The 25,462-nt window shown below is 46.6% G+C and overlaps 1 protein-coding gene across 3 annotated transcripts in view; it reads left to right on the forward strand.

The window, feature by feature from the left end:
- MYLK (myosin light chain kinase) overlaps positions 1-25,462 on the forward strand; it is a 231,470-nt gene that overhangs the window by 18,487 nt on the left and 187,521 nt on the right. Inside the window, exon 1 of one of the 3 annotated variants that reach the window (XM_048486331.1) lies at positions 25,037-25,189. The exons of the other annotated variants lie outside the window; for them this stretch is intronic. Within the exon in view, the coding sequence (XP_048342288.1) occupies positions 25,165-25,189 (25 nt within the window). The 5' untranslated portion in view covers positions 25,037-25,164. Of the gene's footprint in view, positions 1-25,036; positions 25,190-25,462 lie in introns of those variants that run through there. 3 annotated transcript variants of the gene reach the window in all.

The raw sequence follows: 25,462 nt of genomic DNA on the forward strand, positions 1-25,462 counted from the left end.
CTATGACATGATGCTCCACCCCCTCCCCCCAGGTTCTGCCCCCAAATCTCCAAGAATTTCACAACGTGCAGCTGGCAACGCTAAATGCAGTGGAACCAAAAGCAGGCATTACCCTCAATTTAACAGGCCGATAATAAGGTCTGAGGCAAGACAGCTCTCAGTCCTTTCCCCAATCAAATGTTCTAGTTTTATCTTCACAACAGCGCTCCCAGTAAACTGGGCAGCCTGGTTTAACTTCCTTAGAACTGGTTATATTATATTGCTTATCTCCAAAACGTCAGCAGAATATAATTAGGCATTAAAAATTTGCTAAGATACAAAGATCTGCCATGCACATACAAAGCATTTCTTCATGTACTCTCAGGTTACCAGTTTTTCTTTTAGGTGTTCTTCCTTTAGAAACTATTCTGGAGAGTAACCCTGTTTTCTGGTTAGATCACTGCTATGTGCACATTTGTAGTGGACTTCCACTGGGAAAGGGGAGATTGTGAATCCTCATGTATATGTGGTAGCTTGTGCACAGATTTTTGGATCCTGGCTGTTACAGATAACCATATTAAAAGAAGTCTTGTTTGTTTATTGTCCTCCTTTCTCATTGAGACTTGCAATGGAGTATGTGGAATAAATCCGTCCGATCACGCAACAGACAATGCAATAGGTATTTAACTTGTAGAGATCTGGAAAACCAACCAGAAATGAAGCACAGTATAAGTATTAACGTGACACATTAAACAAAAGCAAACTTTACATAGTAGGAGTCCATTTACAGCAACAGACGAACTGTACACAGTGATATTCTCCACAGTGCCCACTCAGGTTTTACTCTGAGCCACATCACTACAGGGCAGTGCTGCTACCTGTGCAGAAAGCCCTCTTGAATAATTCCACTTTGTGTAGCTTGTGGAAAGCTAGGAAAATGGGAGCCTTTCTGACCTCATCAGGTAGACTATTCTCTGAAGAGGGGGGCAGGACAGAGAATACATATATGTGGGCAGTTGTTGAGTTTGATCATTTGCAGGGTAGTGCCACAGAAGACTCTGTTCAGATGAGCGAGGTTGTCTTGAGTGAGGTGAAACACAGAGGGAGAGGTGGTCCTGTACATGAGATTGGCTAAGGCCATGGAGGGCTTTGTACGTAATCAACCAGTGTATTAAATTGAGTCCGGTAACTGATGAGCAGCCAAGGGAGTGACTGCAGAATGGGAGTAGTAAGTATGCCTCATTTACCTCCTAATAATAATGGAGGTGCAGCATTCTGTACCAACAGGCATTACCAGCTTGACTTAGAGGGAAGATTATGTAGTCTAGTATCAAGGTAGGTGGCCATCTTCCAGACTAGGCTGAAGGGTTTTCTTTTTTGCAGTTACATTAATTTGTTTCTCTAGAGATCAGATCCCCTGGATTTTGGATTCAGTGTAACCCTAAGGCTCTTAACTGTGTCTGCATGGATCAGATGAAGATGAAGAAAAGTTTGGAGTTAAACCCCACCTGAAGATGAAGAAGAGTTTGGAGTTAAACCCCACCTTTTTCAACTGTAAGGGGTCTCAAAGTGGTTGTGAACGCCTTCCCTTCCTCTCCCCACAACAGACCCCTTGTGAAATAGGTGAGGCTGAGAATGTTCTAGAGAACTGCGAATAGCCCAAGGCCACCCAGCAGACTTCATTTGTAGAAGTGGGAAAACGAATCCAGTTCACCAGTTGAGTTTCCGCCACTCATGTGGAGGAGTGGGGAATCAAATCCAGTCCTCCAGATTAAAGTCCACCGCTCTTAACCACTACACCACATTGGCTCTCTGGGGAGTTCAGTAGCCTTCTATACCTCTGCCTTCCCAATCAGCATTACTTCTGCTTTCCAGAATTTAGATTCAATTTATTCAGCCATTTAACCATAGCAGTGAGGCAGCAATTTAGACCTCTACCACATTACCAGGAGATTCATGTGTGGTGGAGAAAGTCCAGGAGTAGAAGAATTTTTTCCCAGTATTTGTTCAGTGCAGATGATGATATGCTGTTTTTATGATCCCCAAGAATTCTAAAATGTGTTCTCAATTACCTTGTGAATATTTTAAAAGAATTAAATTTCCATCAAAGGGTTTTACCAACTGTTTGATCTCTCTGTGTCTGAAGATCCTGATCAGGACAGAGATAATTTTTGACTGTGTGCACATTGTTCCATTCTAAAGCCTAAGCTTCCTTTTGTCTGGACTGTGGCTTTTATGGCAGGATGGTTGGTCTTTTTCATGTAGTGACCTCTGACATTTCCAGTGGATGTGAACTGAGGATCTCAGTCTGAAACAACATGACTCTGGGGTGCTTTCTGTGGGGTCTCTGAATGCTCTGTGTATCTTGCTGTTCTGCAAGTTTTACAGTGCTAGACTGTAAGGAAAATGTACTGTCTCAGCAGGTAGAAATTCTTTGGACTATTCCAGAGTTCTTCAAAATGTCTTATCAATGCCATTGGCAGTTCTGATAACTCTCAGTGGGAGTATGTCAGAAATGTGTTGCTCAGTATAGAAAGCTTGAAATAATTGCTCTGGTATTATTATGCAACACCCGAGCTGCCCACAGTTTGTCCCGTTCACCTACCTCTCCTCCCTGCACAGCTCTGGATGGCTGGAGGGACATGCCCATTCTGCCCTCCGACCTCTGGGATCAAAGGTGGCGCCCTCACGCTGGTGTGCTTTGCACCAAGCCGGTGGGAAGGCGCTGTTTAAAAAAAAATCTCGCTCAGGGAGCAGATTTCAAAAGCAGCATTTTCCTGCCATGGGGGGGGGGGGGTTGCACGGCACTGCTGCAATGCAGGAGCAGCAGTGGTGTAGGAGGTTAAGAGCTCGTGTATCTAATCTGGAGGAACCGGGTTTGATTCCCAGCTCTGCCACCTGAGCTGTGGAGGCTTATCTGGGGAATTCAGATTAGCTTGTACACTCCAACACACGCCAGCTGGGTGACCTTGGGCTAGTCACAGCTTCTTGGAGCTCTCTCAGCCCCACCTACCTCACAGGGTGTTTGTTGTGAGGGGGGAAGGGCAAGGAGATTGTCAGCCCCTTTGAGTCTCCTGCAGGAGAGAAAGGGGGGATATAAATCAAAACTCCTCCTCCTCCTCCTCCTCCTCCTCCTCCTCCTCCTCCTCCTCCTCCATCCTCCTCCTCCCTCCATCCTCCTCCTTCTTCTTCTGCTGTGGCCTTCTTCTTCTTCTTCTTCTTCTTCTTCTTCTTCTTCTTCTTCTTCTTCTTCTTCTTCTTCTTCTTCTTCTTCTTCTTCTTCTTCTTCGTGAGCAGCACCCCAGGGACGGTGTTTTTACTGTCCCTAGGGTGCTGTTTTCTGCCCATGCAGAAACAGCCTATGTAGTACTTCCTAGAAAAACATTCCCAACACATTTTCTCAGACCTTTCCCAAGTGAATGGCTGATTCCACCAGAGGTTTTGCTCTTGTTTTGTGTTTGCACTGGAACTGCCTTTTTGGAGCATCCTTCCAACTTTATCACCTAATCATCCACTTTCCATGTTTTCCCCTGATTTGCTATGATCTTTTACAAACCTAGTTTTCTACAATTTTTTGGGAAGTATCTTTGCACATTGGGTGATTAGAAAGATGTACATTTTTGCAGGTCCCACCCATATAATTGCCATTTCTGGCCTGTTTGGATATTCACATGAGTCAAATATGTTTCCTATACAGGGACAGACTTGTATGGCTTCCTAGTTGCTGCTGTGGTTGCCAGTACTACACAACAACAGGGCTGCCACAAGGCAGGTTCCTGTGTAGTTTTCCTGTCCCAGTCTATGGCAATGGCCATCTTGCTCCCCCACCCAGAGCGTTTTCATTTTTCAAAAAAATCTGCAATTGAATATTCATATAACAATATGTCTATCAGATTTTATCAGCTTTCGTTTCCCTTTTTTTAAAGTATGTCTGTAGCACCTTTCATTGATCCTCCTCCTAAAGCTCTGCAGTAACGTCTTATTTTAAAATGAACTCTGGGAATTCAGAGAATCTGAGACACAGATTGTTGTAACATTATAATGATATTCAGTTGCGAAATAAAGCTGAAAAGCCCACTGGTGATGCAGGAGTGGTGGGTGGTGGGCAGGCAGGGAATGGATGTTAACAGGGAGAATGATTGGAGTGTGGGCTGAACAGGGAAAATACAAACTTCCCCAGGTACACAGTAGCCATCCAGGCTTTGCTGTGATTTCCTCAAAACCCAGGAAATCCCTGGAAGGTGCAGAAATGTACGGCTACTGTAAGGAAGCATGGAAGGGGCAGGATATAACAACACTGCCCTCTCCCAAATTATCTAGGTTCTAGAATCTCGATCACCAACTACAAAATATGCTAATTGGTTGCTGGAAACCAGTGAGTCCATCCTAGATTGAGTGGCACCAAGAAAGTACAATCTTCTCTGTTCCTCCATTTCATTCTTGCATCAACCCCAGGTTATGAAGAGAGTGACTGGCCCAGCACGCACCATGGTAGCATGGGGATTTGAACCTGTGTCTCCCAGATGCCAGTTCACAACTCTAACCACTGCACTACACTGGCTATATAGTTGCTAGTTATATAGTTCGAAGTGTGGCCATAGAGCCGTGGTGGAGAACCTTTGGCACTCCAGATGTTATGGACTACAATTCCCATCAGCCCCTACCAGCATGGCCAATTGACCATGCTGGCTGGGGCTGATGGGAATTGTAGTCCATAACATCTGGAGTGCCAAAGGTTTGCCACCACTGCCATAGAGAATCAGCACCCCTCTGAGATCTGACCTTGTAAGGCTGTGTATTTATGGTTAAAAAACCCCTTTTTCTTAAACCTACTTTTAAAATATTGCTAGGGGCCTCGATTTGAGTGCGGGAGCTTCCATGGAATATGCGCAACGCATTCTGTGGAGCCAAAAGCCTGGTTTATTAGATGCAACAAGCAAACACTGCATGCTTTATTTCAGATTTAGAGTAGGAGGAATCAGCAAGTTTCACACTGATTTTCAGGATAGCCAGTTGCTGCTTTTCATTTTGACAACTTAGGTAGGACCAAAGAGATTGCGAAGAGCTCCAAGCGGACCTTGATAAATTAGGTGAGTGGGCTAAGAAATGGCAAATGCAGTTCAATGTAGCAAAATGTAAAGTGATGCACATAGGGGCAAAAAATCCAAACTTCACATACACACTACATAGGGTCATTACTGTTTCAGTGCCATCAGTCACAGACCAGGAAAGGGATTTAGGCGTCTTAGTTGATAGTTCCATGGGAATGTCAACTCAATGCATGGCAGCTGTGAAAAAGGCAAACTCTATGCTGGGGATCATTAGAAAAGGAATTGATAATAAAACTGCAAAGATTGTCATGCCCTTATATGCAAAAGAAACAGTGCATGCGTTACCCGCGACTTGGAGTACTGTGTCCAGTTCATGGTTGCAAGCGCATCTCAAAAAAAGGATATTGAGGGAGATAGAAAAAAGTGCAGAGAAAGGGGCAACAAGGATGAGATTGAGAGGAGGGACTGGAGCACCTTCCCCTATGAGAGGAGAGGCTGCAGCGCTTTGGGACTCTTTTAGTTTGGAGAGGAGGCGCTGAGGGGGGGATATGATTGAGAGTCTACAAAATTATGCATGGGGTAGAAAATGTTGACAGAGAGACATTTTCTCTCTTTCTCATGCAATACTAGAACCAGGGGGCATTCATTGAAAATGCTGGGGGGAAGAATTAGGACTAATAAAAGGAAACACTTCTTCTCTAGGGTGGTTTCGGCCATCTTGTCGGGTTGTTGTTTACGGAACAGCTTCGCTAGTGAGGCAGGGAAAGATGCTTTGGTCACATCCTGTTGAGCTTAGGCAAAAAAATGTCCTAGTATCTTTCTGCCTCTCGCTAGTGAGCTTAGGCACCTTTTCGACTCAGCTCATATCAAAAAATTATTAAAAAATCCTCAAAAATCTTGCAAAACCTCTGCAAAAAGAAATTCTCGCTTTCCAGGCCGGAGCGGCGATCATTCTCCCTCGCGTCTTTCTTCCGTCGCCAGTGAGTTTTTCCAGCGTCCCCTCCCTTTCGCTTGTTATGCTGTTCCGTCCTTTCCAGGGGACATGGCCACGGCCCCTTCTCTCCCAGAGGAGGCTTTTTTGCCAAATGCGACGCCGAAAACACCAGAAGAAGCGTGACCGGCTCAAGCCTCCTGCCTTCGCCGATCCCAGGTAGTGTTTGGCCGAAGCGAACAGCACGAGGGGGGGCTCCCTCGGCCTGACCATCAGGGCTCGGGCCTAGGAACCTCTCCCGTCACCGGGAGGAGAGTAGAGGAGGGACGCGTAGCCCAGCCGGCAGCCCGTGCACGGGCCGCCAGAACCCCTGCCGACCAGCAGCGGCAAAGAAAAGCGGGAAGGAGGCTCCCGCCGAAGCAGCTGCTGCGCTAACTTCGACGCATCAGGCAGCCTCAGCGCGGCACCTGCCGCCTGCCTCTGGCGCCACAATGTGCGTGAAATTACAGACCATCTGCAGACAAGGCTCTTTCCACTGTCCCCCCAGGCAGGACTTGGTAGTCCCAGGCTCACCTCAGGGCTGCAGGGCGACATTCCTGCTACGCGACTGGAGTCGCTTCTCCCGCACCAGCTTGTCACACTTATGCCGATCCTCCATTAGGGAGGAGGTCTCCAGCAAATCCCTCCACCCCTCTCCAGGGAGAGAGCATCATAAGCTTAGGGTTAGGGTCCCATCCAGATCCCCTTAGAGGCCACCTCGCCAGATAGAGATTGGCCAGCCATTTCCCTATGGGTCCGACTATAGTGATGATATCGAGCTTAGGTGACTTGGGCTCCGACTCAGACCACTTCTCTGATAACGATACTCCTGTCCCTGATCTCAATGATCACAGCACCTGCGGCTCTTTAACATAGAGCAGCTTCCAGTCCTCCTCGCCATAAAAACCATCTCCTCCTTAGGCCTGCATGACTCGAGGAGGCAGAGGACCCCAACTCCATCAGCAGAGTCACCCAAGCCCATTAAGGGCTGCCCTAAAGGGTTCTTTCCACCATTTTTCGGCAGAGGAGGAGGTCTCTCCCATTTTTTCCTCTGCCAAGAGTTTTTTCTAACGCCTTGAAGTTCAAAAGGAGTAGCAACTCCTCACCAACAAGTGGGCTTCCCTTCTCTCTTTAAAAGCTCTCTTACCTTGCCCCAGACTTCACTCTCCACCAGTCTCATCAAGACACGTGCCAGGTGGATGGCCCGTCCCCGCCCTCCCACTCTCCACTCGGGGCCTGGTCCACAAGGGACCGGTGAGGGAAACTCATAAAGATCCCATAGATAGGGAAAGCAGAATCCAGCTTAATGCGAGGGGTCCACGAGAGGAGGCTGCGACCCATGGCTGCGCTAGGATTCTAGCCTCCTAAACTCGGCCCTACGGTGGCCAGGGCTGCCCTAGTCTGGCTTCAACGCCTTCTCACCATTATTCCCCCCCAGGACCAGGGAGTTGGAGAGGGTGTCAGGTGCTGGTCCTCATGGCAGTCTGCTTCCTAGCCCGACTTCTACTCCTTGATGCTTTCCTCACCTCCTCTCAGATTGCCATGGCAGCAGCAGCCGTGACCCGTCGTCTTCATCTTGGCTCAAACCCTGGCAGGCCGATACCCTGTACAAGACAGTGGGCGCCAGCTATGACTAACAGGATGGCATTCTTTTCGGATCTGGGCTGGAGAAGATACTGATCGGGATGAAAGATGTTAAGAAGGAGATGCCCGGTCCTGTGAAGGGCCGGAGAAACCCAGATTCCTCCCACAGGCCTTCCTTGAGATCAACTTCGGCTCCTTCACTCCTCCTTTCACCCCCAGCGGGAGAACAGGCGGCCTTCCTGGCAGGGCCAGAATTCCTTCCAGAATTCCTTTCAGAAGAGACAAGACGTCAGAGGGTCGGCTAGAGGAGGAAAGTCCTTTCGTCCTGACCCCTCTCAGGGCAACAAGGCCTGACTGCCTCGACGTGCCGATCGGCGGGCGCCTCTTACACTTTCAACATCAGTGGCTACCACCCTTTGCCAACCAATGGATTCTGGAGATCGTTTCTTCCGGCTACTCCTTAGAGTTCCTTGCTGCGCCCGCGGGACTGTTTTTTCCTCTCCCCTCCCCATCGAAGATTCGAACCAGGAAAAGAGCAATGCAAAGGTTGAGGGATGGCTTATCGAGCACCTCTTGGACATCAGGGCTATAGAGAGCGGTGCCAGGGAGCAAGTGGGATTGGGGTTTACTCCCATTTCTTCACTGTTGTTCCCCAAAAGAGCGGAGACACCAGGATATCCATCCTCAACGCCATCACGTGAAAGACCGGTTCCTGCGCATAGGATTCCACTTCAGAATGGGAGACCCTCCGATTCGGCGGCCGGTACGTCTAGCCATCCAACAGGGCCCAACTTTCTCACATCCCTCGACCTCAAGGATGCATACCCGCACATCCCCCATCAGCCCGCCCACTACTGCTTCCCTGTAAGTTTCTGCCCCGGGAAACTCTGCACCTTCAGTATGTAGCCCCTCCCCTTTGGGCTGGCTACAGCCCCTCGTGTCTTCACGCGAAGGTCCTTGCATGGCCCGATTGCTCTCATCCGGCAGCCAAGGGATTCACATCCACTCCCTACTTGGACGCATCTTCCTCATCAGATCGAGGTGGGTCCAGGGAGCAGGCGACCAAGGATGTATCCGCTCTGGTACAGACGATTCCCTGCTCGTCCTGCACGCTGACCAGCTCATCAACCCTGGACAAGAGTTCCACTTACTCCCCTACACAAAGGATGGAGCACCCTAGGGTGCCCTGATATGGAACACCGCCTCATGCACTCTTTTAGTTCCCCCAGCAAAAAGATTGCAGGAAGATCATAGGGATCTGCCACAAGATTCTACGGGCACGCGTTCCACCTCCCCTGCTCCAACTTCATGAGCCTACTGGGCCTTCTGCTGTCTACCATCACGACCTCCTCATCCAAGTGGGGAGCCAGGGCCCATGCCAGCCTTCAAGCACTCTTAGCCCTCATCTGCGAATTCCATCATCCATACATAGCGAGACCTTCCTCTTGCCTCTTTCCCCATCAAAAGGTGCGGTGCGGTGCCCGGCTGGTGGACCTCCGCCAGCCACACCTGAGCGGGGAAAGGTCTTTGCACCTCGGAGTCAGATCCATGTATATTTTCGACTAGATCCAGAGTGGGTGGGGGGCTGTTGAACAAGCATTTTGCCCAAGGTCTTTGGACAGCCTCCCGAGGCAGCACTACCGATCCAACGCCCTCCGAGTCAGGGCCATACGCCTTCTAGCCTCCCTCGCTACCTTCAGATACCGCCAGTTCTTCATCAACACGCAGTGGTTCACACACCCTACAACGCTTCGCCAAGATGTTACCTGAACCACCAGGGGGATCTCGGTCCTTCCTCAACTGCACAGGAAGCCTTTCCAAGTCTCACCTGGGCAGGAAGCCAGCCTGACATCCTTGAGAGAGAACGCCTAATGAAGGGCTGCCTTGCCTGAACACAGAAGGCCGGACGGCTCCAGCCCACGTGCCAACCTTCCAACTGGCTGAATGGAAACTGAATCCCCTCAGGTCTTCCATCTGATCACCATCAGGCTAGGTGATGGACTTGTTCTGCCTCTCACCTCAACGCCGCAGACGGACAGGTACATGTCTGCGCTTCTTCCATCCTCGCAACGGACGGTTGCGTGGATGCCCTGTCAGGCCCGGGTGGCCGGACCTCCTCTTTATGCTTTTCCCTCCCCTGCCCCTGCTCTCACAGGTTTCTCCGGCAGGATTCAGGAAGAGAAGAGAGCAGGTCATCCTGGTGGCTCCCGACTGGCCCAGGGCCATCGTGGTATTCGCCCTTCAAGCAGCTCTCCATCGCTTGTTCCCATTCCACCTGCCAGTCTCCCGGACCTGCTGTCTCAGGGTCCTTGTTCCATCCCCTCGACCCCAGGTTGGCTCAGGCTGAGCCGCATGGCCTCTTGAGCCGAGAGGTCTGATTCAGAAGGATATTCGAGGCCGTGGTGGATACCATGGTACAGGCCAAAGCAAGTCTCCACCATCCGGGATATACAACTCCTCCTGGAAGGCCTTCGCCAGGGTGGTAGGAGAAAGCACATCGATCCAGAAACTCCATCCACTTCATCCATTCCTGGCTTTCTTACAGGATGGTTTTTGCCTCAGGACTGCTTCGCTCCACCCTCACGCTTGGCAACTGGTCAGCCTTGCAGCCACCGGCCTCACCTCGCTGGAAGAAGGTCCCTATCACCAAGGCACCAGATGTCCCTACAGCCCTGAAAGGGTGCAACAGTCTCAACCACCCGCCTCCCATCAAGCTTCCCGCTCTGGCTATTGCACGAGTCTTGACGCTCTCACCAAGTCCCCTTTTTGAGCCAGTCCAGTCAATACACCTACGCTGCCTGCGCATGAAGCTTTTATTTTTGGTGGCAATCCGCACCTCCGCCAGGCGTGGGTGTCTGAGCTCAGAGCTCTTTCCAGTGAACCCCAACCTCTGCCAATTCTTCCCAGACAGAGTAGCAGGTGCCGGAAGCTCGACCTGGCCCTTCCCACCCCGGCGGTGGCTTCAGGAGTTCCATCATCTAAAACAGAAGGAGGTTGTCCTCCCTAACTTGTCCCAAACCTTTCACCGAGGGAGACTCTGGCGATCAAGCCTTTGACGCAGGCCGACGCTTAAAAGCTGCCCTCATACGCCTGCCAGAGCAGCCTAGAAAGTCCAATCTCTTTTTTTGTCAACGAAGTTCCTCGGCTGGGGAGGCTATGTCCTCCTCATGGCCATCAGCTCCAACACATTAGAGCACACCTGTATTATGTGGAGGCAGCATAAGGCAAAATAAATTGCCTCAGCTCCCACTCGGTATCCGGCTCATTCTACTACAGTGCAATTACCTGGCCCGGCCAATGCTGCCCTGGTCAGACATGTTCCACTAGACCAGATCTGTAGGGCTGCCACCTGGGCTTCCCCTTCTTTTGTTAGGCACTACAGACTCACATCCATAGATGCTGTTCAGGCTTCCTTCGGCAGAAGGGCCCCGGAGCATATTATTGGAGACTAACGGAACCCGCCCTGTTTGAGGGTAATTGCTTGGGAGTCGACAATATTGCGAAACCACCTTGTGAAGAACGCACTCCATTGGATAATACCTGCCACCGTGAAGGGGTCTTCTCTTGGGTGGTGAAGGCCATCTTGGCCCTCCCTGTTCTTGTTCTTCTCCGAAAATATGCTTCCGTCCTTCTGCCAGAGACTTTGGTTTTATAGGTCAGCTTTTTGGTCCCTCTTCGTGTTTCCTGTTGGATTTACAGTTTGTTGCCCGTGTTTTGGCATTGTTCTTCGAAAGTTTTACTACAGCGCGTTCAGCTGTCTACACTTCCTGGACTGTTCCTGCTTCAGTAGCTCGGCTTGTCAGATACTGGGTCATTTTGGCGCCAACAGGATGTGACCAAAAAGCTCTTCCTGCCTCACTAGCGAGTGGTAAACAACAACCCAACAAGATGGCCTTCACCACCCAAGAGAAGACCCCTTCACGGTGAGTATCCAATGGGTCGTTCACGCAACGTGTGATTGGTGTTTGGAATATGCTGCCACAGGAGGTGGTGATGGCCACTAACCTGGATAGCTTTAAAAGGGGCTTGGACAGATTTATGGAGGAGAAGTCAATTTATGGCTACCAATCTTGATCCTCTTTGATCTGAGATTGCAAGTGCCTTAACAGACCAGGTGATCGGGAGCAACAGCCGCAGAAGGCCATTGCGTTCACATCCTACATGTGAGCTCCCAAAGGCACCTGGTGGGCCACTGCGAGTAGCAGAGAGCTGGACTAGATGGACTTTGGTCCGATCCAGCTGGCTTGTTCTTATGTTCTTATGTTCTTAGAAGGTCAGCTTAAATGAATTTTGTTGTGAGATGAACTCATCCTAAATTTTACCTTCAATATTCCACATAGTTCCTATAAATAAATAGATTCCAGTTACACACAGAGGTGTCTTTGGTTATGTCTGTTGTTCTTATAACACAATAATTAAATATACGCGTAAGAAAATTCTCAACATTCTGTTGGTTATGAATGCACTTATTGCTACTGTTTAACTTTGGTCATACCCTTCCATGTATACATTATAATTATAAATGCCTCTGTTTCTTTGGTTTATCAAGACCCCCAGAAAGGCACTGATATTATAGTGGGCATGCCGACGTTTTCAGTAAATTCCTTTTTTTTTTTTGCCTCCCATGCTGGGGATGCAGAAAAATGTAGTACCAAAAATTTGTCTGATAGAGTTTTGTCTGGGGAAGAGTTGAAGACCAATTATGCACAAGGTGTTTGCTGTATGGTGGAGGGAAGTGTCCACCGCAGCAAGATTTCTTAAACAGACATATTTCTTCTAGCCCCACTTTCACATTCCACTCTCTCTGCAGCAAGCAAATCCACTTCTAGAACTATTTTAATTTTGCTTCACTGCCAGAGCAGGACAGATTTGCCTGGGGGCTCAGCTTTGCCCTGGGCCTTTCCCCTCTTCCTGCAGCCAGTCCACCTAGTCTTACCCCTAACCACAAGCCCTGATGCTGCTTTGCACGTTTCCCCTTGCCCTCTTCCCCGTTGCCAACTACTTCCTGCTTCTTGTCCTGCTGTATAATTTCTATTGCCCATGGTCTCCCTGCTGCTGCATATCTTTAGATCTTCCGCTTCTCTTCCCACAGCTCATTGGTCTTGGGAAGTGGTGGGCGGGGAGAAAGAGAGCCTGATCCAGCATGCGGGACTGAGCTCGATCAGTCCCACATGCTCAATCGCTCCTCCACCTTGCTTTCAAAGGTCTGCAGGTCTTGGGAAGCAAGGTGGTGGCAGTGGTGTATATATAGGAGAGCAGAGGGGTCATTGGATCCAGAAACCATGCGCCTGTGTCACATGGGGGTGCATTTTGCCCTTCCCTCTCTCCCCCCACCCAGCCCCCAGCCAAACTCCCTGCCACCCTGCTGCTCCACTGCCATCACCCACCACTGTGCTGTCCCCCCTGTAACCACACACACACCCCAAAACAAAAAAAACCCAAACCTTTTCTTCCCCCCTGCCCCTGATGTTGCCATCTGGTGCCACTCAAATGGAGCAGAGGTTTCTTGGGGCTTTTTAATTTGCTAGCATGGGGGGGGGGCTGTTCAGTGGGGGCTGTTCAGTGGGGGAGCAGGGCAAGAGGAGTTTGGCAGGGACTGGGCAGTGCCTGGGGCTAGTCCCGGGTGCTGGATTGTGGTGGTACACCACTGGGTGGGAGGAAGGGATCAGCCTGAAAGGACTGAGACAAGAGAGGAAGGAAGACAATGTTCCCCCACCTCTGCTGTACCAGCTCTAAAGGGCTCAGACAGAAGAGGTGGGGGGCTGATCTTCCCCTGCCTCTGCTGTCCTAGCCAGACAGGGTTTTGATAGGAGAGGCGGGGGGACTCGCTTCCCCCACCCTGAGAAAGGAGGGGCGAGGAGTGTGATGTTCCCCACCTCTGCTGTCACAGCCTGAAAAGGACTCAGACAGGAAAGGCGGCGAGGGGTGTGTGTGTGTGTGATCCTGCATGGCAGGCTGAGTAGAATCTCCTCCTCTTTTGTCCAAGATATCATTAAGTAAGAATTGAATATGTGGTGATTGGCTAGGAGTGCCTCATCGCCATTCTTACTGGATATCTTAGGATGTTTATATTTTCACTTGATTGCTTTGTGGACATTCAATTGCAACTCTAAATGCTTGTGTACCTGCTGTGGTAATGAAAGCTAAGCTAAGAATCAGTGCCAAGTGGAAGCACTCAAACTGACAGCTCTACAACTTTTTATTTACCTAATTTGTCTCTCTTCTTCTGCCTAACCTGTTGTGTTCTGTAAAGGTTTCATTTTAATATGTTTTAAAAATAAGCATAAATAAAAGCTTTAATGTAGAAAAGAACACCCAATAACAATATGCTTCAATTGAGATAATTGATTATATATTCCAAGGAGTAATGACATGCAAGTTTAACTACTAGTTTTGCAGTTTAAATATTAGTAGTGAATTACTTTAATGCAGCAGGCATCATAAGTGTTAAAGTTAACTTTTATAGTTTGGGTAGGTTTGTGTGAATATGTGTGTATTACTCCCACAGTAACCTGCCAAGTAACTTGCTAAAAGATAGTTGTAAACAAGTTGTCAGTGGAGTTCTTTTGAGATCACAGCTGTATTGTGATCTTTGTAAAATGTGGTGCTAACATTACCGCTGTTTTTTGGAGCACAAGAAAAAAATCCGTCAAGGCTTACAGCAAAAGTTTACAGCTATGTTCCGAAAATTTTCAATAGCTAGTGTACACCTTTTCTGAAATAAAATTGTGAGCCTGTTTCATTTTCACTTTGCAAACACTTACCTTTACAGAATATAGTTCTTGCCATTTATATGCCATTTATGTATTAAATGTTGCAAAAATAACATTGAAAAATTCAGTCATTTTAACTGATTGTTAGGCAGGAGATTTTGGTGTGAGAATGAAGATTTGTGGGATCATTATATATGAGGGAGAAATGAAATCAAAATGGGTATTCAGACTGAACCAGATTGGGGGGGGGGACTCAGTCCCATCTCAAGCTCTTGTGATCCCGTTTTCCTCCCTGGAATTTAACCACAGTTAAGATTTCAAGTTAAATAAACAGACTGCAGTGTTTTAAGTTATCCGCATTCCAATATCGTTCATGACAAACTGGAGCTCCAGAAGACTTCCATCTTCAGTTTCAGTAGTTCTGGCAATGAACCATGTTCATACCTGTCAAACATTTTGAGTATTTGGACTGAGCCTCCTTTTTTGCAGTAATTTGGTTTCTCCTGTGCTAAAGAATGTGGTCTCATATACTGAGGCACATGTGCCTTCCTCCCTACCTTATGCTGCTAAACTTTTAAAATTTGGAAAATGGTCCAGAAGAACGTCTTTTCCCCTGTCATTTTACTGAATGTCTATTAAATACAGAGACTATTTTAAATAACACAAGTTTCAAAGTATTGGCTCCGTAGTTGGTTTGAAATTGAAGAGGGGAGGGTTTGCAAAACTTTTGGTCAAAACTTGATTAGGTGTAAGAGGAATACCTTCCAAACAATGTCTGATTTCCACAGATGTTAAAAATATTAGGCCTAGTGCCTCTCAGTAGAATATCACAACACATTCTTAATGATGAGTGACTAATCTCCTCCAGGGTTCAGATCCAAAAGCTATTGCGAGTCAGTGGAGATCATTCCCACGGGGTTCACCTTCATTTTGCTGACATTTTGGCAAGGTGGTCTCAGGCTGTCTGGAAATATACAGACTTAACTTTGCCTAATATAAGCAACATTGAACAAATCTTATTTTTCCAGAGTGCCCATTCTGGTAAGAAGCACTGTAATTTTCTATCCCAGGAATTAGTCATATGTTGAATACTGCATTTTCCCTTAGCTAAGCCAGCATTTTTAATAACTGAGTCCTACCTCACTCTGTTTTGGGAGATATGAAACTTACTGGGCTGATTGAGGTCCCAAAGTTCTGGACCTTAATGTAGAGTTAATCTCCCGAGCTTCATTCCATCCCTGACCAATACAAAAAACAATATTTATTTATTTAGAATACTAATATGCCACTTTTCTTCTGGAATGCAGAACCTCAAATGGCTTACAAATTTTGAAAGTCTTAAACAACATTAAAACACTGTAATGATTCAAGACATCAATTACTGATGCTAGTGGTATTACAAAACTCCAACTGGCATACAATCCCTTCTTGACATTACTCACAGCTCATGTTTGGTCCACTGCAAAATCTCTAAAACAATATTTGATATTGTGGGGAGAGAATATTACACGACCAAAATACACCATCTGACAAGAATTAGAAAAGGTAGCCAACTGCAGTAGGGATGTCCAAACTCCTACAGGTTCTGATCACATTATCCTCACAATAGATGGATGATAGGATGAAGTGTTTACTGAGCCATTTGGATGGAAGACCCAGGAGCTGACTTTGGCAGTGACATTCCAGTGTTTTGCCCCCAGACGCTTCACTGTCCTGGCTGCCAGCCCACCCTCAGAGTGATCCTGTTTCAGGGGGATGCTATCTAGGTGATTGAGATACATTCCTGGAACAGTGCAACTGCTTAAAATAACAAATTACTGCTGATAGAAAGATATATGTAACTAGCCTGCTATATGTAACCACTACCATCTGCACATTCTTTCCTTGATCTTTACTTTATGGCTTCACATGCTTAGTAGACAACTAGGCTTCTACTGGTACCTCTGTTCCACGAGAACTGTATTACATTTGTTATCTTGTAGGGCAGGAAGCCAGGCGGCTTTCTCTTTCTATTTGCCGCCCACCTTGGGGCGCCTTAACTCCAAAGACTGTTTTTTACAAACTCCGGGGAGGGGGGTGGTGGTGGTGGTGTTTCCCTATGGGGGTGGGGATAAAGGGAACTGTGAATGCCAGCTTCATCAGAACTGGCTTTGGTGAGTATGGTGCTTTGATGGCTATTCAGTAAACGCTACTGATCAATACTTCAGAGTCTGTTCATTGACTTGAGGTTGCGAGACCTAACATCCTGTCACACAGTTGACACAGACAACATAGTTTTGTGTGCAATGGTGGTGGTATCCTGTGTGTCTACCTCTAGGTCTCCTGGGTGCTTGACTTTTGCTGACACCTGCAAGGGGGGAGAGTGTCAAGAAAAGCAGCCTGAGCTTTTGCCACCCAGCTCTCATAGGTTCTTGAGAATAAGTAGACACACAGCAGACCAAATACTTTTTAAAAAGTTTTATCTTTAAAAAAAAAAGTCAGCATGAAAGTCCTTCAGCATGAATAATAACATCGGCATAAATAGCGGAAGATTAGCTGAAACATGAAACAGGATAAAGCACTCACAAATTTGCAAATATTAGCACAGTCCTTGAAGTCCATTTAGCTTGACTTCAGGTGAATCTAATTCAACCAATCAGAGCCAAATTTGAGTGGAACTTTCCAGAGCCAAGCTTCTGGTCTTACTTACATGTCAGGTAATTAGTGACTTGGACCAGCCTGGCACAGATAATCACATCTTTTCAATGTTTTGAGAGACTGAGATGGGTGTTCTCACAACATCAAACAACTGAAACAGAATTTAATCAGGACGGGGCCCTCCAATTAAAGGAGACACAAACATTTCACAGCCTGAGCAACTTGACCAAAGTTCTGACAATGATTGAATTTCTGGACAGGAGGGATGGTCCCAGGTCACCTGTGTCCAACAGCAGGGGCTGTTTGACGGGGCCAGATCAATTCAGACAGGTGGCTGGTTGTGAGGGTCTGTCTGAGTGGAGTAAGCATTTGGGGGCCACATGCAGTGCTGTACCAGTTGGATGGTTTCTTGCAGCAGTCTGTTGGAAGGACCACATTGTGAATGGGCACAGAGGGAAGCTGGCAGCTTCCTGATAGGTGCATGCCAGATAAACTGGGATGTCCAACTGGTGCAGTCTTTCCCCTTTGAGGACTGGGTCTGCTGCACTGATGCCACAGGCTCACCCTCCTCTGGATTCACAGCCCTTCCAGCTCCTGCCTAGTGCTGTGGCAAACACTGACAGCTGTTGGTGGGTCCTGCTTGGCATCATCTTACAGGCATCATCAGTTCTACAACAGAAAAAAGGTTATATTTCGGGTGACAGCATCCTATGATAATTGGGTCACTCATGTTTGACCCAATGCCCTCATTCTATTATCTATAGCAGCAACACTTGGCTGAAGAGGAAGGGGAACAGTTGCATATCTGTTCCATTGCTCCCTCTCAACACATTCAACTTGTAAGTGCCAGAGCCATTGGTGCCCCCTGGCTCTGATGGGCACAGGTACCTCCTTGCCAGCAGAGGCTGCCAACTCCAAGAGGAAGGTGAGGCTGGAAAGGAGATGTCAGAGGTGCATTGCCCAGGTTATCTGCCTCTGTACCTGACATGAAGCCCAGGAGAGTTCTTGGTAGAAAAGCTCTGTGGCAGGAGTGAGTGTCTCCTCATGTGTAAACAGAGAAATACGAGTTGAGCCTTCTGCAAGGCCACTCCACAGAGAAGAACCCTAAGGGCATAATGGGCCCTTGTGTTGTTTCAAGTTTCCTGATGTTTGGTGCATCCCCTGGCCCTGATAAATCCTTTTCCAAAAAACAAAACAGCCCTAAAAATGGTCCTGCCCCTGCAATTTACTGATAGAAACTTAGGCTTCAGCTAGCAACCAGTACTGATATGGCTTCCTTGCCACCTTCACAGAGCGTATTGTTTCTTTCAGGTGTTGCTTTTATTATTTGGGGGGTTTTTTATCCCCAATTTTTTCCACTCTTGAATGCCATTTTGGAGAGGGGAGAGGTGGCAAACATTCGGGTAACTGTTGCCTTTATTTCCTGCTGATGAGATTCCCAGAAGCATCTGGCTGGCTAGCTAGTGTAGAAAATAGGAAATTGGATTAGCTTCTTCCTCTATCCTTATGAAAGGACATCTAGTTATCCTATCCTCATTTTTAGAGAGTTTTTATAAAATTCAGTGATCCCTACACTTCCTTTGCAAAATAAAGTACGCCACTGAATTATTAAAGTGTGTGAGAAGAAATACTGCAGTTTTTTTTAAAATATCAAGAGAAAGGCATTCTGTGCAAGGCCAGAAATATTTTTCTTCCAGAATTCAAACTGTGCTAAAGACAAACTCTTAGACTAAGTCTTAGTAAGACATTTGCACAAGCTGAGTAACTAGAAAAGACAAATTCTAGAGGGGTAGCTAGGTTCGTCTACTGTGGCAAAATCAAAAATAAATCTTGTACCACCAAAATATATATATTGTAGTTCCAGCTTTCATGATTAGAATCTATTTCATCAGATGTATGAAGTGAATTCTCAGTCTGCAGGTATTGCTACACATGTGGAAAATTGTTTTGTTAATAAGAAAACAAAGCAGTTCTAATGCCCACTGAAATGCATGCTGTGGAACTGAAATACCTTGTAATTAATTAATATTGCATGTTAAATTTCAAAAAGCTCATATGCGACAACATGGGACTTCTAAGGATACCTGCTTTAGGATTACTTCCCAAAAATCTTGCCTTTACTCTACTAAGGGTCTGTAACTTCAACCCGATCAGGAGCATGGATTGGGCCACTCTGAAAATCATTTCCAGGGCAATTTCAGTTGCTCAGTCTGCCCTCCTTTCTTCCTCTTTAAGGAGGCACCAGCAAAAGAGGAGGGGGTGATGGGATGGAATGGAATGGAATGGGAAGAGAGAGCTGAAGCAAACTGGATTTTGGCATCAAACTACTAGAATCCCTTTCTGAAGTTAGTGTAGGTTCAGGAAGACTACACCACCTGGAGACTTGGCTCACCTGCTTCAGCTGTCTGCATGATGAAACGGACTTCTAATGCCTCTCCGGTTTTCCATCACCCATTAAGCATCCTGTGAGTCTGCTTTTTTTTTGTTTCAGCTTAGTAGTTTAGGGGTAAGGTCAATATCTGAATTCAATGGGGCTTATTCTCAGGTAACAATTATTATTTTATTCACAGTTACAGAAAGTAATTTGTTTTGTTATAATATTTATTTTGAATCAGGCTCATGGGGGGTATGATTGCTCTTGACAATGCTGGGAAGGCATGATCACTGAGGAAATACCAAATGAAATGAAAGTCTTCACATTCCTCCTGTTTGAAGGGAATAGCAGGAAGTTTTGAATCAGATTCTGGTGTGAAGTTGGATGCTTGGCAACAACCTGAATTTAAGCCCAAATTTATGTTGGATTTGCAGCAGTCCGATACATCAGAACGTCTATTTGTAGCCTTCTTTTTAAAAATCCTTTTCTTGTTTTAATTCTTTTTTTTTGCAGATAGATGTGGGAGCAACTTTTCTTTGGTCTCTAGTAGAGGACATAAAAGTTCCACCTTAAGTTACCTTTTCTACATTTCTTGTTTCCTATCATTCTAATATGTTCTTGAACCACCAATACAATTTCAAGTACTGTTAGTGTATTTTAAAGGATAATCATTTTAAAAGATTTCACATCCCTTCCTTCTTCCTTCCTGCTGTCACTGCCTTAGATGCAGTGGGAAATCTGTGTGCGCGAAGGACAGTTGTGGCTTTCCCCCAGCCCTCCCTCTCTGCTTTTTCTGGTCCGACCACTTCCAGACAAGGGATGACCTTTCTTTTTCTACCCAGGGCTTGAGTTGCAGATGGGGGTGCTGTGTGTGTGCATGTGCACTACTTCGCCCTCCTCCCTGTCTAACTGTTGATAGCTCCATCAGGAGTGTCTCATCTGAGCATGGAATGAGCAATCAGGAATCCTATGTGTGAGATCTTTGACCACAGTCTGAATGAGATCTTTAAAAGAAAAAAGATCTTTATTTACCAAAATGCAATCTCAGTTCACTATAGAAGAAGCACATTTGAATAAGACGGTATATTACAGAACTAAGAAAAGAGATAAAACATATGAGACTACCTAATCCATATAGTCACAGGTGTTATTTTGGCATTCCGTTCCCTGAACACAAGTTCCTTGGAAATCTTGAAAAGTAGAGGTTGGTCAAAACAACCTTCACTCCATTGCTTCCTGATCCCCGGTTTGCATGCTTCTGAGACCTGTTAGCCCTTTTTGATCCAGCTGGGATCATTTTAGCCTAACTTGAAATTAGATTTTAGCCTAGAAATTAGCCTAGATTTTAGCCTAGAAATTAGATTTTGAGTCCCATGTGTACTTTCTCCAATTACATGACTGAGCATGTTCCAAACCCTTTATGTCACAACTCAGAATTATCCAAATAGTGTTATATCTTCCCCCTTATTGGGAGATAAGCAAACTGTCATCTGTATCCTGTCAGTTTGTCTTCATAAAGGAAACTCATCTCTTCTAAACCTGCCATCTGAGTTTGTGGCTTCAATCCCAGAAAATAATGTTTCCTGTGAGACCAGGACCTGCCATAGTGTTAATCAAGGTATCTTGCATTTCTCTGTCATAGCAATCATGTATCCAACTGGTATCATGGGGGTTTTGTATTAATCTTCTTTAGGTATTTTAATAACCTGCTTGTGTCTGTAACATCTAGAAGTACGACATAGATCAACATTATCATACTATGATATGTACTCTGTAGACTGTTCAGGTACGTCACCCTGGCTGGCCAGCAGAGGCTCCTGAAAGAGAATTTCCACGCACCCTCATTTGTTTTCTGTCCTCTTTCTATAAAGGCTCTTGATTCTCCTTCCAGCAGGGAAATCCTCTTTGGCTTGCTACTCATGGCCCTCATCAACAGGAGTCATAATCATACATGCTGCATTTTCTCACCCACCCCCCTCCCCATGAAAGTGCAAGTACTCCTACCATTGCCAAGGCTTCCTGTCTAGCAGTCTTCATTTGGTTGCACTGAGGCTGCTCCACCATCTCCCCTTGCTGCTGGGGGTGGGTGGAGAGGAGTGAGCCATACTGGTGCTTCCATTAGGGCATCAGTACTGCCAGCCAGTGGTGGGGTTCAGCAGGTTCACACCGCTTCGGCAGAACCGGTTGTTAAAATGGTGCTTGTAAACAACCAGTTGTTAAATTATTTGAATCCCACCACTGGGGACAGCTGCTGTTTCTCACCTACAGTTATAAGGGAAAGCTGACATTGAGCTTTAGTCTGACTCTCAAAAATGCACCTGTTCTGATTATATTTCTGAAGCAGAACATGTACAGCAATGTTACTCATTATAAACATCCATTGCCATGTGCACAAAGCGGTTTGTGCATGTGGCACAGAAACAGTCATAAGGACCATAACTTTCAGAATTGCAGAGAAAAGCATAAAAACAGGAGTCCACCTGGCTCAAAGACTGAAGGACACTGCAGAGAATTCTGAGGTCAGGAAATCAGACGTTGCAAACTTGTCCCTCTCCTGTAATCGTTGTTGCCTGAATGCATGGCATTACCTCTACCATCCCTCATGAAACGTTTTGAAATAACCATCTAACAGTGCAATTCATTGATTTCAGTAGACTGACTCTTCATAGAACTGCACTGTAAATGACTTGTGAGGATAAACAGTAATAACATATTTCCTAAATGCAAGATGATTCCTCCCTTCCAAATTGCTGCACAGAACTTTTTTATTATTGTGCACACTTGTGATTTGATTCCCTCTTTTTCTTTGTGGAACATCTTGAAAAATTCTAGGCATTTTGGGGCAAATACCATGTGATTGTAATAACAATTGTATTTCATGATCTGTTCTGAATGTAGATTCTGGGTTGCCTTACTATGGAATTTTGACTGGGGCTGAGATGTAGTCAACGTTATCTCCAGTCCTAATTTTAATGGCATTTAAATTGATTCCACAACCCCAAAACCTCAGACCTGGATGCTAGATGCTTTGCTTTTGTGGTAGGATGAGGAAGACCACACTCACGATTTCTTGATAAAATCAATGTTAAATTCCACCAGTATCAGGTACTTGAAAAGAAACTGTTAAGCAGCTGCCCTGAGAGGCAGCAATTACATACCTTCAGCATTCCAAATATATTTTCCTTCTGTAGTTCCATCATCTTATGTTTCTGTAGCCCTCACTTTATCAGAACAAAGCTCATCTCATGTGTTGTCTGTCACGTTTAAAATCCAAAATTACAGTAGAGGCCTTGTTAGTGTAGGAGAGCAGACTGCTCAGAAATAACATCTTACCTGTGGCTTTACAAAAAAACATCTGGATTCAGCCTTTGTTGTTTAAAACTTGGGAGCAGTCCTGCATTTCTAAAATGTTAATTCTGTGCTGAAAAAAATGTGTTGGACTATTAGAATGGAAAGATGGATTAACCTTAATTGCTTAAAGTTAAAACTTATGTACATTAGGCGAAGGTATTTGCAGACAAAAATATTATAATATTTTTTAACAGAATTGCCTTAATACCTGTACAATGTAATTGTGCAGGAGCGAAAAAGACCTCTGAAACTGATTGGCTTTGAATGTACCAGAAAGATTATGATGGTGGCAAGGTGTTAAAGTATACCTGGGATATCAATTAATGTAAAACCAAAAAAATGAAATATATTTTATTTTAGTAAGACAGTTTATTTACCATATTCTGTGTTAATTCTGCCACCACTGTGCCAGATACACAACAACTAACCTGTTCATTCCCAGTATCGTGCAACTCTGGTATAGCTCTCCTATGATTACCCAAGACCTGCTCCTTTGACCTGTAGAACAGAGATAACTTGTGTATGTGACCCAGGACTTGGATCACTGTTCACCTCTTTAAGAAATTATAATAGATCAGGTTAAGAGATGCCGACTCTTACAGGTCTCCTGACAGTTCCACCATTCATAACCTTTCAGAAGTTACAGCTCTTTCAGTCGGTTCATCTGAGTGATGAGGAAAAAAACTGTATTCTGAGCAACTCTTGGGAAAGGGAATCCACTCATGGCCAAACTGGATGAAGCTCAGGAAGATATTCAATAGGAGTCTCTGCTGTTAATAACAATACATACCATTATTTAGGCTCAGATCACTCTTGTCTTTTTTCCTGCTATTGTGAAGGAATGGCAAGGGCGGGGTCGGGTCTGAAGCTATGATGTTCAGGACCTGGGTATCCTGAGATGGCAGCTGCCTGGGACGTGGTTCACCTCCCCCCCCTTTTGTTGGGCTCGACCGGAGCACTTACCCAAGGCCCAGAGGAGATGAGACATGGGCAGAGCAGCAAAAGGCACCTGGAAGAGGGACGAGCTGGAGAGAACTGCAGTGATGAAGGCCTTCTGCCCTTGCGGGCAAAGAGCGGGACCAGCCAAAGCAATCCCTTGGCACTTCTGCCATGGCCAGCATGGGCTGAAGGTGGTGTGAGGCCTGCCTCAAAGGGAGTGACTTTCCTGAGAGTTAGTCTGCCCCATAATGAGGGCCAAACCTAGGTGGCTGCAAAAGCCTTGGCCAGGAACACTGGGACAGGGGTGGGTTCAGAGGGAAGTTATGAGGTTGGCAGGGCCAATACCCAACAGATAGATGTGCCAGCAAACCCAGTACCCCTGGGAAGGGATAAGGGGAGTCCAGGGGAGCTGGGTTGGGTCAGGTGGGGAGAGGGAGTGGGGCAGCCCCTTTAAGAGAAGCCCAGCAGGTATGGCCAAAGAGAAGGTTGGCCAGGTACCCTGTTGTACTGAGGAATCTGCCATCCCAGGAGAGCAAGGGGCCAGATTAATCCATTTGTGCTTCCTTTTCTGAGGCCACTGACTAGGAGCAGAACCTGGAGATGCCTGCTCAGGCAACAAAAGGGCAGGAGACGAGGTGGCCACAGTGGATCACTTCACTCCAGGATGAGGAGATGGGCTAGCCCAGGGGTCGGGAACCCGCGGCTCGCGAGCCGCATGCAGCTCTTCCGCCACTGTTCTGCGGCTCCATGAACGGAGCCGCCGGCCCCCTCTTTGCCCGCCCTGCAGGAAGCAGGGCGGGCACATCTCTAGCCCGCGGCTGGCGAGGCCGCGCCGCAGGCTCTGGCTCCTGCCCGCCCCGCTGCTTGCGGGGCGGGCGCTCTCCCGGCGGCTGGGCAGGCCGAGCCGCTGGGCCCCTCTTCGCCCGCCCTGCAGGAAGCAGGGCGGGCACATCTCTAGCCTGCGGGGGGGGGGGTGAGCGGGCGGGGGGAGGGAGGGCGAGCGAGCGAGCAAGTCGGCGGGGGAGCGGAAGGGGGGGGAGCGAGTGGGGGGGGTGTGAGCCAAATGGCTCTTTGGTGGTGAGCCAAATTTGGTGGTGAGCCAAATGGCTCTTTGAGGGGAAAAGGTTCCCGACCCCTGGGCTAGCCCTTGATTTTCACATCTATGAAATGGGGACTCAATTGCCTTCCTGCTGCTTGCTTTTCATGTGTGCTAAGCAGCTTAGTCCATTAATGTGTGTAAAGGGCTTTACGGCCCTGAGATGGAGAGTGCTATTTTAGAACTTAGTAGAGCTATTATTAAAGCAGTTTACAGAGCTTATGGTCACTGGCTGCAGGACCTGAAACCAGGGCTACAATCAGTGACAAATTTAAGTTTGTGCAAGAAATATATTTTTGTTATCTGCTAGAATCGACACACTGAATCTGTGTATCTTCCAAGGACTATTGGCAGTGGACACCACTTAGAAGGACTTCAACATTTTTCAAAGCTTTCTTCTTTTTTCTAAACATACCTCAGATCTTGCAATATTCTTACACTGAAATTCTTACACTGAAATTCTCCTTAAGATGACTTGGGTAATGACACATGGCGGTGAGTAAAGAAAAACAATATCACAATAGAATAAACAATAGAATGACTGTATGATTAAAACTCCAGGCATCCCTACCTCCACCCCCTGCAAGTGGCATCCCATTGATTATAATAACAAATTGGTTACTGGTGTAAAAGAATCTGTATTGAATTCTGGAAGAATATTTTTCAGGAAGGGAGGTTTCTGTTGTGATTCCTTTGTATTTTGCTCATCCTTTTCTCTATGGTTATGAAGACTACTGTTTTGTTTTCAATGTAAGAGGCTGTAGTTTT

The sequence above is a fragment of the Sphaerodactylus townsendi genome, linkage group LG02, assembly GCF_021028975.2.
Source record: "Sphaerodactylus townsendi isolate TG3544 linkage group LG02, MPM_Stown_v2.3, whole genome shotgun sequence".
Lineage (NCBI taxonomy): Eukaryota > Metazoa > Chordata > Lepidosauria > Squamata > Sphaerodactylidae > Sphaerodactylus > Sphaerodactylus townsendi.